We start from the raw sequence: 13,359 nt of genomic DNA, 5'->3' as shown, positions 1-13,359 counted from the left end.
TGTTGGCATACTGTACTTTATTAGATACCCACATTCACATTTTATAAATTATTCATGTCTTTGGGTAAAAATAAGTTTTCTTTAGAAAAGTATGACTTCATAGCTAATCATCAAAAGCTGGTAGAATGACCTGATTTTAAACTTCTCTTTAAAAAAATTCACAACTAAAGTGTAGTGACGTCAAGTATTTACAGCGACAAGAGGGAAAGCCGTGACAGTTGGTCCAGTGTCAAAATCGTCGTCAGCCTGGAGCCGGGGAACCCAGGGCCGGGCGCTCTCACCCCTGTGCCAGCAGGCGGGCCCTGCAGCTCTCACGCAGTTTGGCGACAGTGGCCATGGATAAGCTTCCAGGTTCTGAAAATATTTTCTGGAATGCAAACAATTAGTTTAAAAACAAACCCAACACCACAATTCTACCTCAGCTGTCCCAGACTGCGGCAGACCGATGGGTGGGGCCTCGTGTCAGGCAAGGCAGGAACAGCCCACGTCCGAGGGGTTCTGGGGTAACCATCGCACTCCTGCCCTGGGGCCTAGGACCGCAGCTCTGCTGCTCAGAAATGTTGTTAAATGAATCAGCTGAAGCATTTAACTTTTTTTTTGTTGGTTTTTTTGCGATGGAGTCTTGATTTGTTGCCCAGGCTGGAGTGCAGTGGCGCGATCTCAACTCGCTGCAACCTCCTGGGTTCGAGCAATTCTACCTCAGCCTCCTGAGTAGCTGGGACTACAGGTGCACACCACCACACCCAGCCAATTTTTGCATTTTTAGTAGAGACGTGATTTCACCATGTTGGCCAGGCTGGTCTCGAACTCCTGACCTCAGTGATCCACCCGCCTGCAGAACCAGTTAAGGGGAAGGCTGCTCACTGTGGTGCAGGCTCGGGGTTGCCTCCCTGCACCTGAGCTGGGGCTGGACCTGCAGGACCGGGCTGCCCGTCCTTGAGGAGGCTGGGGCATCTGGAAACTCCTTAACATGGGCAGCACTTGCTTGTGCTGAAGTGTCCCTTGGATACCACGTGGTGAGAAAGAAGGTGCTCTCCCTGGAAAAGACCATAGCAGTGGGGCAGCGAGGGCACCAGCCGGGGGCCAGGAAGGACACCTGCAGCACCGGCAAGGCGTGGTCCCATAGCCACAACCACGCAGTGCCGTCTGGACAAAGCACACCCATCGCGAGGCTGTGGCAGAGTCAAATTACGCTTGGTGCCCCTGGTTCTCCCACTCAAGGCCAGAACCTTGGGAAATAAGTGGCCTGAAGGGCAGAGGCAAAGCGAGGGCAGAGGATGTCTGACCCACGTCTGCCACCCAGGCCCTCCTGGAAGTGCACGCTGCCCACCTGATTTAGGATCCTGTCAGGGCTGCTGGGCACGGGCTGGAGAAAGCTGGGGAGCTTCAGGCCACTGCCCAGCACGTGTGCTGACCCAGTGGGTGCAGATCAGGGCTGAGCAGGAGCCAGGCCAGGTGGCTGAGTACCCCCTGGGCTCCTGACGCCCCCTATCCTTACAGAAAGCTAGTTTGTGTTGGTTCTGTAACTTCTCATCTAACTCAAATGAATCCCCAAGGTCACACTACACCATCGGACACCAGCCTTCACTCACGAGCGCAGGGTGACGCCACACCGTCAGACACCAGCTTTCACTCACGAGCACAGGGTGACGCTAAACCATCGCACACCAGCCTTCACTCAGCGCAGGGTGACGCTAAACCATCGCACACCAGCCTTCACTCAGCGCAGGGTGACGCTAAGCCATCGCACACCAGCCTTCACTCAGTGCAGGTTGACGCTAAACCATCGCACACCAGCCTTCACTCAGCGCAGGTTGACGCTAAACCGTCGCACACCAGCCTTCACTCATACTACACCATCGCACACCAGCCTTCACTCAGCGCAGGGTGACGCTAAACCATCGCACACAAGCCTTCACTCAGCGCACGGTGACGCTAAGCCATCGCACACAAGCCTTCACTCAGCGCACGGTGACGCTAAGCCATCGCACACCAGCCTTCACTCAGTGCAGGTTGACACTAAACCATCGCACACCAGCCTTCACTCAGCGCAGGGTGATGCTACACCGTCGCACACCAGCCTTCACTCATACTACACCATCGCACACCAGCCTTCACTCAGTGCAGGCTGACGCTATACCATCGCACACCAGCGTTCACTCAGCGCACGGTGACGCTAAGCCATCGCACACCAGCCTTCACTCAGTGCAGGGTGATGCTACACCGTCACATACCAGCCTTCACTCATGATACACCGTCGCACACCAGCCTTCACTCATACTACACCATCGCACACCAGCCTTCACTCAGTGCAGGCTGATGCTATACCATTGCACACCAGCCTTCACTCAGCGCAGGATGACGCTAAACCATCGCACACCAGCCTTCACTCAGCGCAGGGTGATGCTACACCGTTGCACACCAGCCTTCACTCATGATACTACACCATCGCACACCAGCCTTCACTCAGTGCAGGGTGACACTAAACCATCGCACACCAGCCTTCACTCAGCGCACGGTGACGCTAAGCCATCGCACACCAGCCTTCACTCTTCAGGGTGACGCTAAACCATCGCACACCAGACTTCACTCAGCGCAGGGTGACACTAAACCATCGCACACCAGCCTTCACTCAGCGCAGGGTGATGCTACACCGTCGCACACCAGCTTTCACTCATACACCATCGCACACCAGCCTTCACTCAGCGCAGGGTGACGCTAAACCATCACACACCAGCCTTCACTCAGCGCAGGGTGACACTAAACCATCGCACACCAGCCTTCACTCAGCGCAGGGTGATGCTACACCGTCGCACACCAGCTTTCACTCATACACCATCGCACACCAGCCTTCACTCAGCGCAGGGTGACACTAAACCATCGCACACCAGCCTTCACTCAGCACAGGGTGATGCTACACCGTCACACACCAGCCTTCACTCATACACCATCGCACACCAGCCTTCACTCAGCGCACGGTGACGCTAAGCCATCGCACACCAGCCTTCACTCTGCAGGGTGACGCTAAACCATCGCACACCAGCCTTCACTCAGCGCAGGGTGACACTAAACCATCGCACACCAGCCTTCACTCAGCGCAGGGTGATGCTACACCATTGCACACCAGCCTTCACTCATGATACTACACCATCGCACACCAGCCTTCACTCAGCGCAGGGTGACGCTAAACCATCGCACACCAGCCTTCACTCAGCGCACGGTGACGCTAAGCCATCGCACACCAGCCTTCACTCTGCAGGGTGACGCTAAACCATCGCACACCAGCCTTCACTCAGCGCAGGGTGATGCTAAACCATCGCACACCAGCCTTCACTCAGCACAGGGTGATGCTACACCGTCACACACCAGCCTTCACTCATACTACACCATCGCACACCAGCCTTCACTCTGCAGGGTGACGCTAAACCATCGCACACCAGCCTTCACTCATACACCATCGCACACCAGCCTTCACTCAGCGCAGGGTGACGCTAAACCATCACACACCAGCCTTCACTCAGCGCAGGGTGACACTAAACCATCGCACATCAGCCTTCACTCAGCGCAGGGTGATGCTACACCGTCGCACACCAGCTTTCACTCATACACCATCGCACACCAGCCTTCACTCAGCGCAGGGTGACACTAAACCATCGCACACCAGCCTTCACTCAGCACAGGGTGATGCTACACCGTCACACACCAGCCTTCACTCATACACCATCGCACACCAGCCTTCACTCAGCGCACGGTGACGCTAAGCCATCGCACACCAGCCTTCACTCTGCAGGGTGACGCTAAACCATCGCACACCAGCCTTCACTCAGCGCAGGGTGACACTAAACCATCGCACACCAGCCTTCACTCAGCGCAGGGTGATGCTACACCATTGCACACCAGCCTTCACTCATGATACTACACCATCGCACACCAGCCTTCACTCAGCGCAGGGTGACGCTAAACCATCGCACACCAGCCTTCACTCAGCGCACGGTGACGCTAAGCCATCGCACACCAGCCTTCACTCTGCAGGGTGACGCTAAACCATCGCACACCAGCCTTCACTCAGCGCAGGGTGATGCTAAACCATCGCACACCAGCCTTCACTCAGCACAGGGTGATGCTACACCGTCACACACCAGCCTTCACTCATACTACACCATCGCACACCAGCCTTCACTCTGCAGGGTGACGCTAAACCATCGCACACCAGCCTTCACTCATACACCATCGCACACCAGCCTTCACTCAGCGCAGGGTGACGCTAAACCATCGCACACCAGCCTTCACTCAGCACAGGGTGATGCTACACCGTCACACACCAGCCTTCACTCATACTACACCATCGCACACCAGCCTTCACTCAGCGCAGGGTGACGCTAAGCCATCGCACACCAGCCTTCACTCTGCAGGGTGACGCTAAACCATCGCACACCAGACTTCACTCAGCGCAGGGTGACACTAAACCATCACACACCAGCCTTCACTCAGCGCAGGGTGATGCTACACCGTCGCACACCAGCCTTCACTCAGCGCAGGGTGATGCTACACCGTCGCACACCAGCCTTCACTCATACACCATCGCACACCAGCCTTCACTCAGCGCACGGTGATGCTAAGCCATCGCACACCAGCCTTCACTCTGCAGGGTGACGCTAAACCATCGCACACCAGACTTCACTCAGCGCAGGGTGACACTAAACCATCGCACACCAGCCTTCACTCAGCGCAGGGTGACACTACACCATCGCACACCAGCCTTCACTCAGCGCAGGGTGATGCTAAACCATCGCACACCAGTCTTCACTCAGCGCAGGGTGATGCTACACCGTCGCACACCAGCCTTCACTCATGATACTACACCATCCCACACCAGCCTTCACTCATGACACTACACCATTGCACACCAGCCTTCACTCACGAGTGCAGGGTGACGCTACAGCGTCGCACATCAGCCTTCACTCCCGAGTGCAGGGTGACGCTAAACCGTTGCACATCAGCCTTCACTCATGAGCACAGGGTGACGCTAAACCGTCACACACCAGCCTTCACTCACGAGCGCAGAGTGACACTACACTGTCGGACACCAGCCTTCACTCATTACACTACAGCATCGGACACCAGCCTTCACTCACGAGCACAGGGTGACACTACACCGTCGCACACCAGCCTTCACTCACAAGTGCAGGGTGACGCTACACTGTTGCACATCAGCCTTCACTCACGAGCGTAGGGTGATGCTAAACCATCGCACACCAGCCTTCACTCATGACACTACACCATTGCACACCAGCCTTCACTCACGAGCGCAGGGTAACACTACACTGTCGCACACCAGCCTTCACTCACGAGTGCAGGGTGACGCTACACTGTCGCACACCAGCCTTCGTGAGTGCAGGGTGATGCTACACCGTCACACACCAGCCTTCACTCATGACGCTACACCATCGGACACCAGCCTTCACGAGCGCAGGGTGACACTATACCATCGCACACCAGCCTTCACTCATGACACACCATCGCACACCAGCCTTCACTCACGAGCGCAGGGTGACACTAAACCGTTGGACACCAGCCTTCACTTAAGACGCTACACCGTCGGACACCAGCCTTCACTCATGAGCACGGGGTGACACTAAACCATTGCACACCAGCCTTCACTCACGAGTGCAGGGTGATGCTACACTGTCGCACACCAGCCTTCACTCATCACGCTACAGCATCGGACACCAGCCTTCACTCACGAGCACAGGGTGACGCTAAACCATCGCACACCAGCCTTCACTCACGAGCGCAGGGTGACACTACGCCGTCGGACACCAGCCTTCACTTACGATGCTACACCGTCGGACACCAGCCTTCACTCAGCGCAGGGTGACGCTACACCATCAGACACCAGCCTTCACTCAGGAGCGCAGGGTGACACTACACTGTTGGACACCAGCCTTCACTCACGAGTGCAGGGTGACGTTACACCATCGGACACCAGCCTTCACTCGTGACACTACACCATCGGACACCAGCTTTCCCTCATGAGCGCAGGGTGACGCTACACCGTCGGACACCAGCTTTCCCTCACAAGCGCAGGGTGGTGTTACACTATCACACACCAGCCTTCACTCACGAGCGCAGGGTGACACTAAACCATTGGACACCAGCCTTCACTCACGAGCACAGGGTGACGTGACACCATCGCACACCAGCCTTCATTCACAAGCACAGCCTGTTTTCACCAACACTGTCCTTAGGTCTTGTTGGAAGAAAACTGAGCCTCTAAAATCACTCAGCCAGGAAACGCCATTCAGATGTGTCACAAAATCAGCATATTAACAAAAATTACAATCAAGAAAAAAGGCGAGACTCAAATTGTGTTTCTAAGAATCAGAGGCTATGGAATGGCAGATTATGGGGGCCCCTTGTGAAACACGAACGCACAACACTCCAAACCCGTGTACACGGGTGGAGGCGGGAGCTGCGGCAGCTCCACGGCGAGACTCCGTCACCCAGTGCACCAGCGACTATGGGTGAGAGTTTAGATTCATTGGAAGGTTGTGCTGGGGGTGGTGACTCACGCCTGGAATCCCAGCACTTAGGAGGCCAAGGTGGGAGGATCACTTGAGCTCAGGAGTTTGAGACCAGCCTGGGCAACATAGGGAAACCCCATCTCTACAAAAAATTTTAAAATTGGCCAGGCATGATGACAAGTGCCTGTGGTTCCTGCTGCTTCAGAGAATGGCTTGAGCCCAGGAGGCGGTGACTGTGGTGAGCTGAGATCACACCGTTGCACTCCACTAAGGCGCAGATGGAGACCCCCTTCTCCAAAAAGAGCCGTGGCTGTCAGTCTTGCGGGAAAGAAGCCATCCACAGAACGACAGGCACATGGTCGTCTCCCCCAGGGCAGCCTGGGCTGCTCTTCCCCGTGCACTTCACGGCTCTTTCTGTTAATTATTTAGTGACATAACTCAGAAGGCTAAGACGGAAGACACCTTACTGTCTGTGGCCTCAAACAGATCTGAGGGGCTCAGAGTCCTGTTTACCGTTTAGTCTCGAAGCTGCTGCTCTTCGCCTTTGGACAAAGCTCATTCTAGGAAAATAACCCATCTCCGGCACACCCTGGGCACCGCCAAGCCAGCCAGCAAACGAGGTTCCTGGAGCAGACCCTCCCAAGGAGGCCTGGGCCTCGGCTCCCTCAGGAAGCTGACGCCCCATTAGGCTCTGGAACCTCACCCAGTGGCCACCAGCCTGACCTCCGAGGACGGGAGCTCTCCCCTTCCAGAGCAGGCACGCGTCCGCAGCGAAGCTCTCCAGTTTCACCTGACGAGCCCCCGAGTGAGTCACAGCTAACTGCTGCGTCCTCTGCCAAGGGCTTGTGTCTGACATCTCTCATTTCTTTTTTTTTTTGAGACTGAGTCTCACTCTGTTGCCCAGGCTGGAGTGTAGTGGTGCGCTCTCGGCTCACTGCAGCCTCCACCTCTGTGTTCAAGTGATTCTGCTTCAGCCTCCCAAGTAGCTGGGACTATAGGTGTGAGCCACCACATCCAGCTCATTTTTGTATTTCTTAGTACAGATGGGGTTTTGCCGTGTTGGCCAGGCTGGTCTTGAACTCCTGGCCTCAGGTGATGTTTTCGCCCTCAGCCTCCCAAAGTGCTGGGATTACAGGTGTGAGCTATTGCAATGGCCACCACTCTCTTCTCTTTGATGAGGCCCTGGCTACTGAAATAGCCCGCGCGCCCACCATGCTGCATCCAGAGGGGCCCTGAGCCTCCATCGCCTCTCAGGGAGCTATGAGCAGCATCCCGGGCCTGAGCCTCTCCTAGCCTCTTGGCCTCGTCAGAAGGCCTGTCGGGTGCAGCTCCCATGTCACCCTCATCAGGGCCTGAGTCTCTACCGCCCACGCCAGGTCCAGGACCCAGTGGGGAAGCCGGGCATCGGGAAGCCGCCGTTCCAGCAGCACAGGCAACAGACGAGGACAGCCTGTAGGTCCAGGAGCAGCGTCCGCGGGGAGAGGAAAGCCCTGGGAGGCCAGGCATGCAGGACAGAGCCGGAGGCTCACTGACACTGGTGCCCGTCCTGTGCACCCTCTCGTGGTCAGAGCAGCCCTGGGCTGCAGGGAAGGCGGGGCCCCCCAGGGGAGGGGACGGAGCCACGTGTGCCCCGTGAGCACCCGCAGACACTCACCTGCATGAACGTGTGACACTCCATCACGAAACTCCCTTTGGTAATCTGCTTAAACTTATCGCAAATGTCTGGAATGCTGGTGGCTTCCAAAATAAACTCCTGGTGCTGCTTAATTAAGGTCAGGGCCACCCGGAAGATAATCTTCGAGCCTTCGTTGAACAGACAGTCCCAGATCCGAAGCACTGTCTGCAGAGACACAGAAGCCCGTGTCACGCCCTGGCGACTTGCCTGCCCGCCCTGGGCCCCGAGCGAGGCGCTCACCTCCACAGGCAGGACATCCACAAACAGACAGATGAACCAGCGGGACACCAGCAGCGTCCACAGCACACCCAGCTGCTCCATCAGGGCTCCCACGGCCGGCAGCTTTGCCCGAACCAGCTCCCCCAGCACCTCCTGGTCGGTCTTGAGGCCCAGCATGGCCGGGGTGTAGTAATCTGCCAGGCAGGGGGAGAAGAGAGCCTAAGAAACTCTGCTCACCACCACGAGCCCCATTCCCCTTGCAGCCAAAGAAAACAGGGCCACCCCCCAAGGACCCCTCTCAGGAGGGAAGGAGAAGGTGGGAGAGGAAGAGTCGGGCTGAAGCCTGCAGACACAGGGCTCACGGGGAGCGACCCTCACAGCCAGGCCTTTTAGGACATCCCTGGGGCTGGAGGGCTGGGCTGGAGGCCGCCCGGCTGGGCGACAGTTAAAGTCTGCAGGTCGAGGGCCGGGCGCGGCGGCTCGGCCCTGTAATCCCAGCACTGTGGGAGGCTGAGGCAGGAAGAGCACCTCAAGTCAGGAGTTCAAGACCAGTCTGGCTGATAATGGAGAAACCCCGTCTCTACTAAAAATATAAAAACTAGCGGGTGTGGTGGCAGGCGCCTGGAATCCCAGCTCTTCAGGAGGCTGAGGCAGGAGAATTGTTTGAACCCAGGAGGTGGAGGCTACAGTGAGCCGAGATCACGACACTGCACTCCAGCCTGGGAGACAGAGAGCAGGACTCCGTCTCAAAATGATAAATAAATAAATAAAAATCTGCAGGTGGCAAACAGGGTCCTAAGGAGAGGCAGGCACCCCCAGGTTCCTAGCACAACTATTCACAACACCCAAGAGACGGAGGCAACCCACGTGTCCATCGGCAGATGAGTGGATAAGCAAAAGGTGGATGGCCACACGACGGAGTATCATTCAGCCTTAGAAGGGGAGGGAGTCCGGCCACAGGCCACAGCAGGGGGAGGGAGGGAAGGGGTGACGGGGACCAGGATTCTGTCTGGGAAGATGCAACAGCCCTGGAGAGGGCGGCGGCGATGGTTACGCCACGAGGTGAGCGGCCCTGATGCCACTGAGCTGGAAACGTGGGTAAGATGGCACATTCCGCGTTCTGTGCGTTTTACCACAACAAAAATAAAACTCAGACAAATGCTTCCAACAGCGTGTCCTTTCGAACGGACATTTGTGTCACCAAAGCACTTTTGCGTTTCCCACGTAACTTTTTAGCTTGTCCTGTAATGACTTACAGTCAATTTCAGTGCTTGGATTTGCACTGGGAGAGAGTTCAGCATGTGACCCGTGTGGTCGCGCCACACCCTCCCAAGCGCGCCTGGCCCCGTCCTGCAGGTGCACAGCCTCCGCTGATGGCTGTGCAACTTGGCCTCTTGCCATGCGGGGCTGAGCTGTTCTTGCTATTTTATTTATTATTTTTTTAGACAGAGTCTCACTCTGTCGCCCAGGCTGCAGTGCAGTGGCACAGTATCAGCTCACTGCAACCTCTGCCTTCTGGGTTCAAATGATTCTTCTGCCTCGGCCTCCCTAGTAGCTGGGATTACAGGCACCAGCCGCCACACCTGGCTAATTTTTGCATTTTTAGTAGACACAGGGTTTTGCCATGTTGGCCAGGCTGGTCACAAACTCCTGACCTCAGGTGATCCACCTGCCTCGGCCTCCCAAAGTGCTGGGATTACAGGCATAAGCCGCCGTGCCCAGCCTGTTTTTGTTAATTGAGTATCTCGGTTAGAATAGAACCATCACAAAAGCTGACGCAACATCACGGTCCTGTCATCGCTTTTCAGAGTCAGCACACAGCGAAGTCGGTTTAATAGTAAATACTAATGCCTCCGAAGGTGGTTTAGCCAGAGCCATTTCAGTGAGCAAACGCCAGGGATTAAAGTCCTCCCTTCCATATCCTTGTTTCGCATCTGCCTCTGGGGCTCTGAGCTGAGCACATCCTGGTCCAGCTGTGGGGAGAGGACGAAGAACCATCAGCGCCAACCCCGGTTCTGCAGGTGACCCCAACCCCACAGGTGGCGTGGCAGGGGGCCCTGAGCACCAGGCAGCAGGGGTCTGCAGAGAAGCGTAGCCTGACCTTGGCCCCGGATACAGAGAAGCTTAGAGCAGCTTCCAAAAATAGAGGCGCTGAACTCATTCCCTAAACTCCACGGGGCTGAGCCGGCCACCGAGGGGAGGATTAAACGAAAGCAGCAGCTGTTGTCCTTTCCTTGAACGTTGAGGGCAAGGCGGTTCCTCCCAGGCCCAGCCGGCGCAGCGGCCGCTCCCTGCAGAAAGGGCTCATCCCTCCGGGCTGACACGCAGGCGCTCATGCTCCCGGGAGTGACCACCTCACCTGGTCTTGGCTCACCTCCCTAAGGCTCCTTGTCCCTGTCCTCCTGGGGACATCCACACCTCTGCAAACAACCCAACACTACACTCGTCACCAAGGATCCGGGATGGCGCCTCCCGGGCCAGGACAGGAGGGGGCGCAGCTGTGACATTCCCCTCCATACCCCTCAGGGTCTGCGGTCAGATGTGGGCAGGGGCCACACACAGACGGTGACCACGAGCATCTCCACGTGGCTGCGGCTTCCTCCTCTCCACTCCGTTCCCACTCTCCAGATCTTCCTCCATGAGCACGTGTGAGTCCGAGACCACACTCTCACACGCACTCGCAGGCCGGTTCTCCAGCCGGGTGCTTTCAATTAGAAAATAAAGGCTATGAGGTGAAGACTCAAAAAACATTTTTTTTTTAAGAAAGGATCTCTACCTGTCACCCAGGCTGGAGTGCAAGGGTGCTATCACAGCTCACTGCAGTCTCGACCTCCTGGGCTCAAATGATCCTCCCGCCTCAGCCTCCTGAGTAGCTGGGACACATGTGCACCACCACACCCAGCTAATTTTTTGTTTTGTATAGAGACAAGGTTTTACCAGGTTGTCCAGGTGGTCTGAAACCCCTGGGCTGCCAAACATTAAATGGTTTGCACAGACTTCTATGAAGGGAGCTTCATTCCCAGGGGTGTGTCCCTCTCCCTACCAGGGCAGACACTCCTGAAATCTGCATCTCAAACCTCACATGCGGTGGCTCACGCCTGGAATCCCAGCACTTTGGGAGGCTGAGGCAGGTGGACCACCTGAGGTCAGGAGTTTGAGACCAACCTGACCAACATGATGAAACCCCATCTCTACTAAAAGTAGAAAAATTAGTTGGGCTTGGTGGCGCATGCCTGGAATCCCAGCTACTCAGGAGGCTGAGGCAGGAGAACTGCTTGAACCTGGGAGGTGGAAGTTGCGGTTTGCCAAGATAGCACCATCACACTCCAGCCTGGGTGGCAGAGTAAGACTCCATTTCAAAAACAAAAACCTTACAAAGCAGCCTTGTGGACTTAATTTCCCTGATTTCCTTCCCAGAAGCCTGAAGGTAATAGGTGCCCAGGATGGCGAACATGCCCAGGCTCCAACCACGCTTTCCCAGGTTGTGTACGACGCACGTGTTGATAAAAGTCTGTTTCTCACTCATTATTCAGTCTTCAGCCAGTCCTAGGTACAGAGCCCAGCTGGGGGACCTAAGGTGTACACGGTAAGAGATTTCCTCGTGCACACTCACACCACACGGGCACACATGTACACGCACACCACACACAGGCACACGAACACCACACAGGCACACGCACACCACACAGGCACACGTGTGTATATGCAAACCACACGGGCACACACACCACACGGACACACACACCACACAGGCACACGTGTACACGCACACCACACAGGCACACGCACACCACACGGGCACACACACACCACACAGGCACACGTGTATACGCACACCACACGGGCACACACACCACACAGACACACACCACACAGGCACACGCACACATGGGTACACACACACCACACGGGCACACACACCACACAGGCACACGCGCACCACACGGGCACGCACACCACACAGGCACACATGTACACACACACCACAGAGGCACATGCACACCACACAGGCACACCACACAGGCACATGCACACCACATTGGCACACACACCACACAGGCACACGCACACCACATGGGCACACACACACCACACGGGCACACACCACACGGGCACACACACACCACACGGGCGGGCACACACACCACACAGGCACATGCACACCACATGGGCACACACACGGGCACACACACCACACGGGCACACGGACATCACACACAGGCACACATGTACACATGTACACAGGCACACATGTGCACACGCACCACACGGGCACACGTGTATACACACACCACACGGGCACACACACCACACACAGGCACATGTGCACACGCACACTACACGGGCACACACACACCACGGGCACGCACACCACATGGGCACGCACAACACACGGGCACACGCACAACACACAGGCACACACGTGCACACGCACACCACGAGCACACACACACCACACGGGCACACACACGGGCACACGCACACCACACGGGCACACGCACACCACACGGGCACACACCACACAGGCACACGCACACCACACAGGCACACATGTGTATATGCACACCACACGGGCACACACACCACACGGACACACACCACACAGGCACACGCACACCACATGGGCACACACACACCACACGGGCACACACACCACACAGGCACACACATCACACGGGCACGCACACCACAGAGGCACACGAACACCACACAGGCACATGCACACCACATTGGCACACACACCACACAGGCACACGCACACCACATGGGCACACGCACACCACACAGGCACACACGTGCATACGCACCACACGGGCACACACACCACACGGGCACACACACCACACGGGCACACGGACATCACACACAGGCACACATGTACACAGGCACACATGTGCACACGCACCACACGGGCACACGTGTATACGCACACCACACGGG

At 56.6% G+C, this 13,359-nt stretch overlaps 1 protein-coding gene across 3 annotated transcripts in view; it reads right to left on the bottom strand.

The window, feature by feature from the left end:
- Positions 1 to 13,359, bottom strand: part of GRTP1 (growth hormone regulated TBC protein 1) — a 47,274-nt gene continuing 33,915 nt past the window's right edge. For all 3 annotated transcript variants that reach the window (XM_064361829.1, XM_064361830.1, XM_064361831.1), the window contains 3 exons: positions 8,440 to 8,612; positions 8,179 to 8,364; positions 1 to 367 (listed from right to left, as the gene is read on the bottom strand). In XM_064361829.1, coding sequence (XP_064217899.1) covers positions 278 to 367; positions 8,179 to 8,364; positions 8,440 to 8,612 — 449 coding nt within the window. In that variant the 3' untranslated portion in view covers positions 1 to 277. The remainder of the gene's footprint in view (positions 368 to 8,178; positions 8,365 to 8,439; positions 8,613 to 13,359) is intronic.

The sequence above is a fragment of the Aotus nancymaae genome, unplaced genomic scaffold (assembly GCF_030222135.1).
Source record: "Aotus nancymaae isolate 86718 unplaced genomic scaffold, 86718_ANA_hifiasm-v0.15.2.pri h1tg000044l, whole genome shotgun sequence".
Classification (NCBI taxonomy): Eukaryota; Metazoa; Chordata; class Mammalia; order Primates; family Aotidae; genus Aotus; species Aotus nancymaae.
The sequence above is the reverse complement of the archived record's forward strand: the minus strand, read 5'-3'. Positions and strand labels throughout refer to the sequence as shown.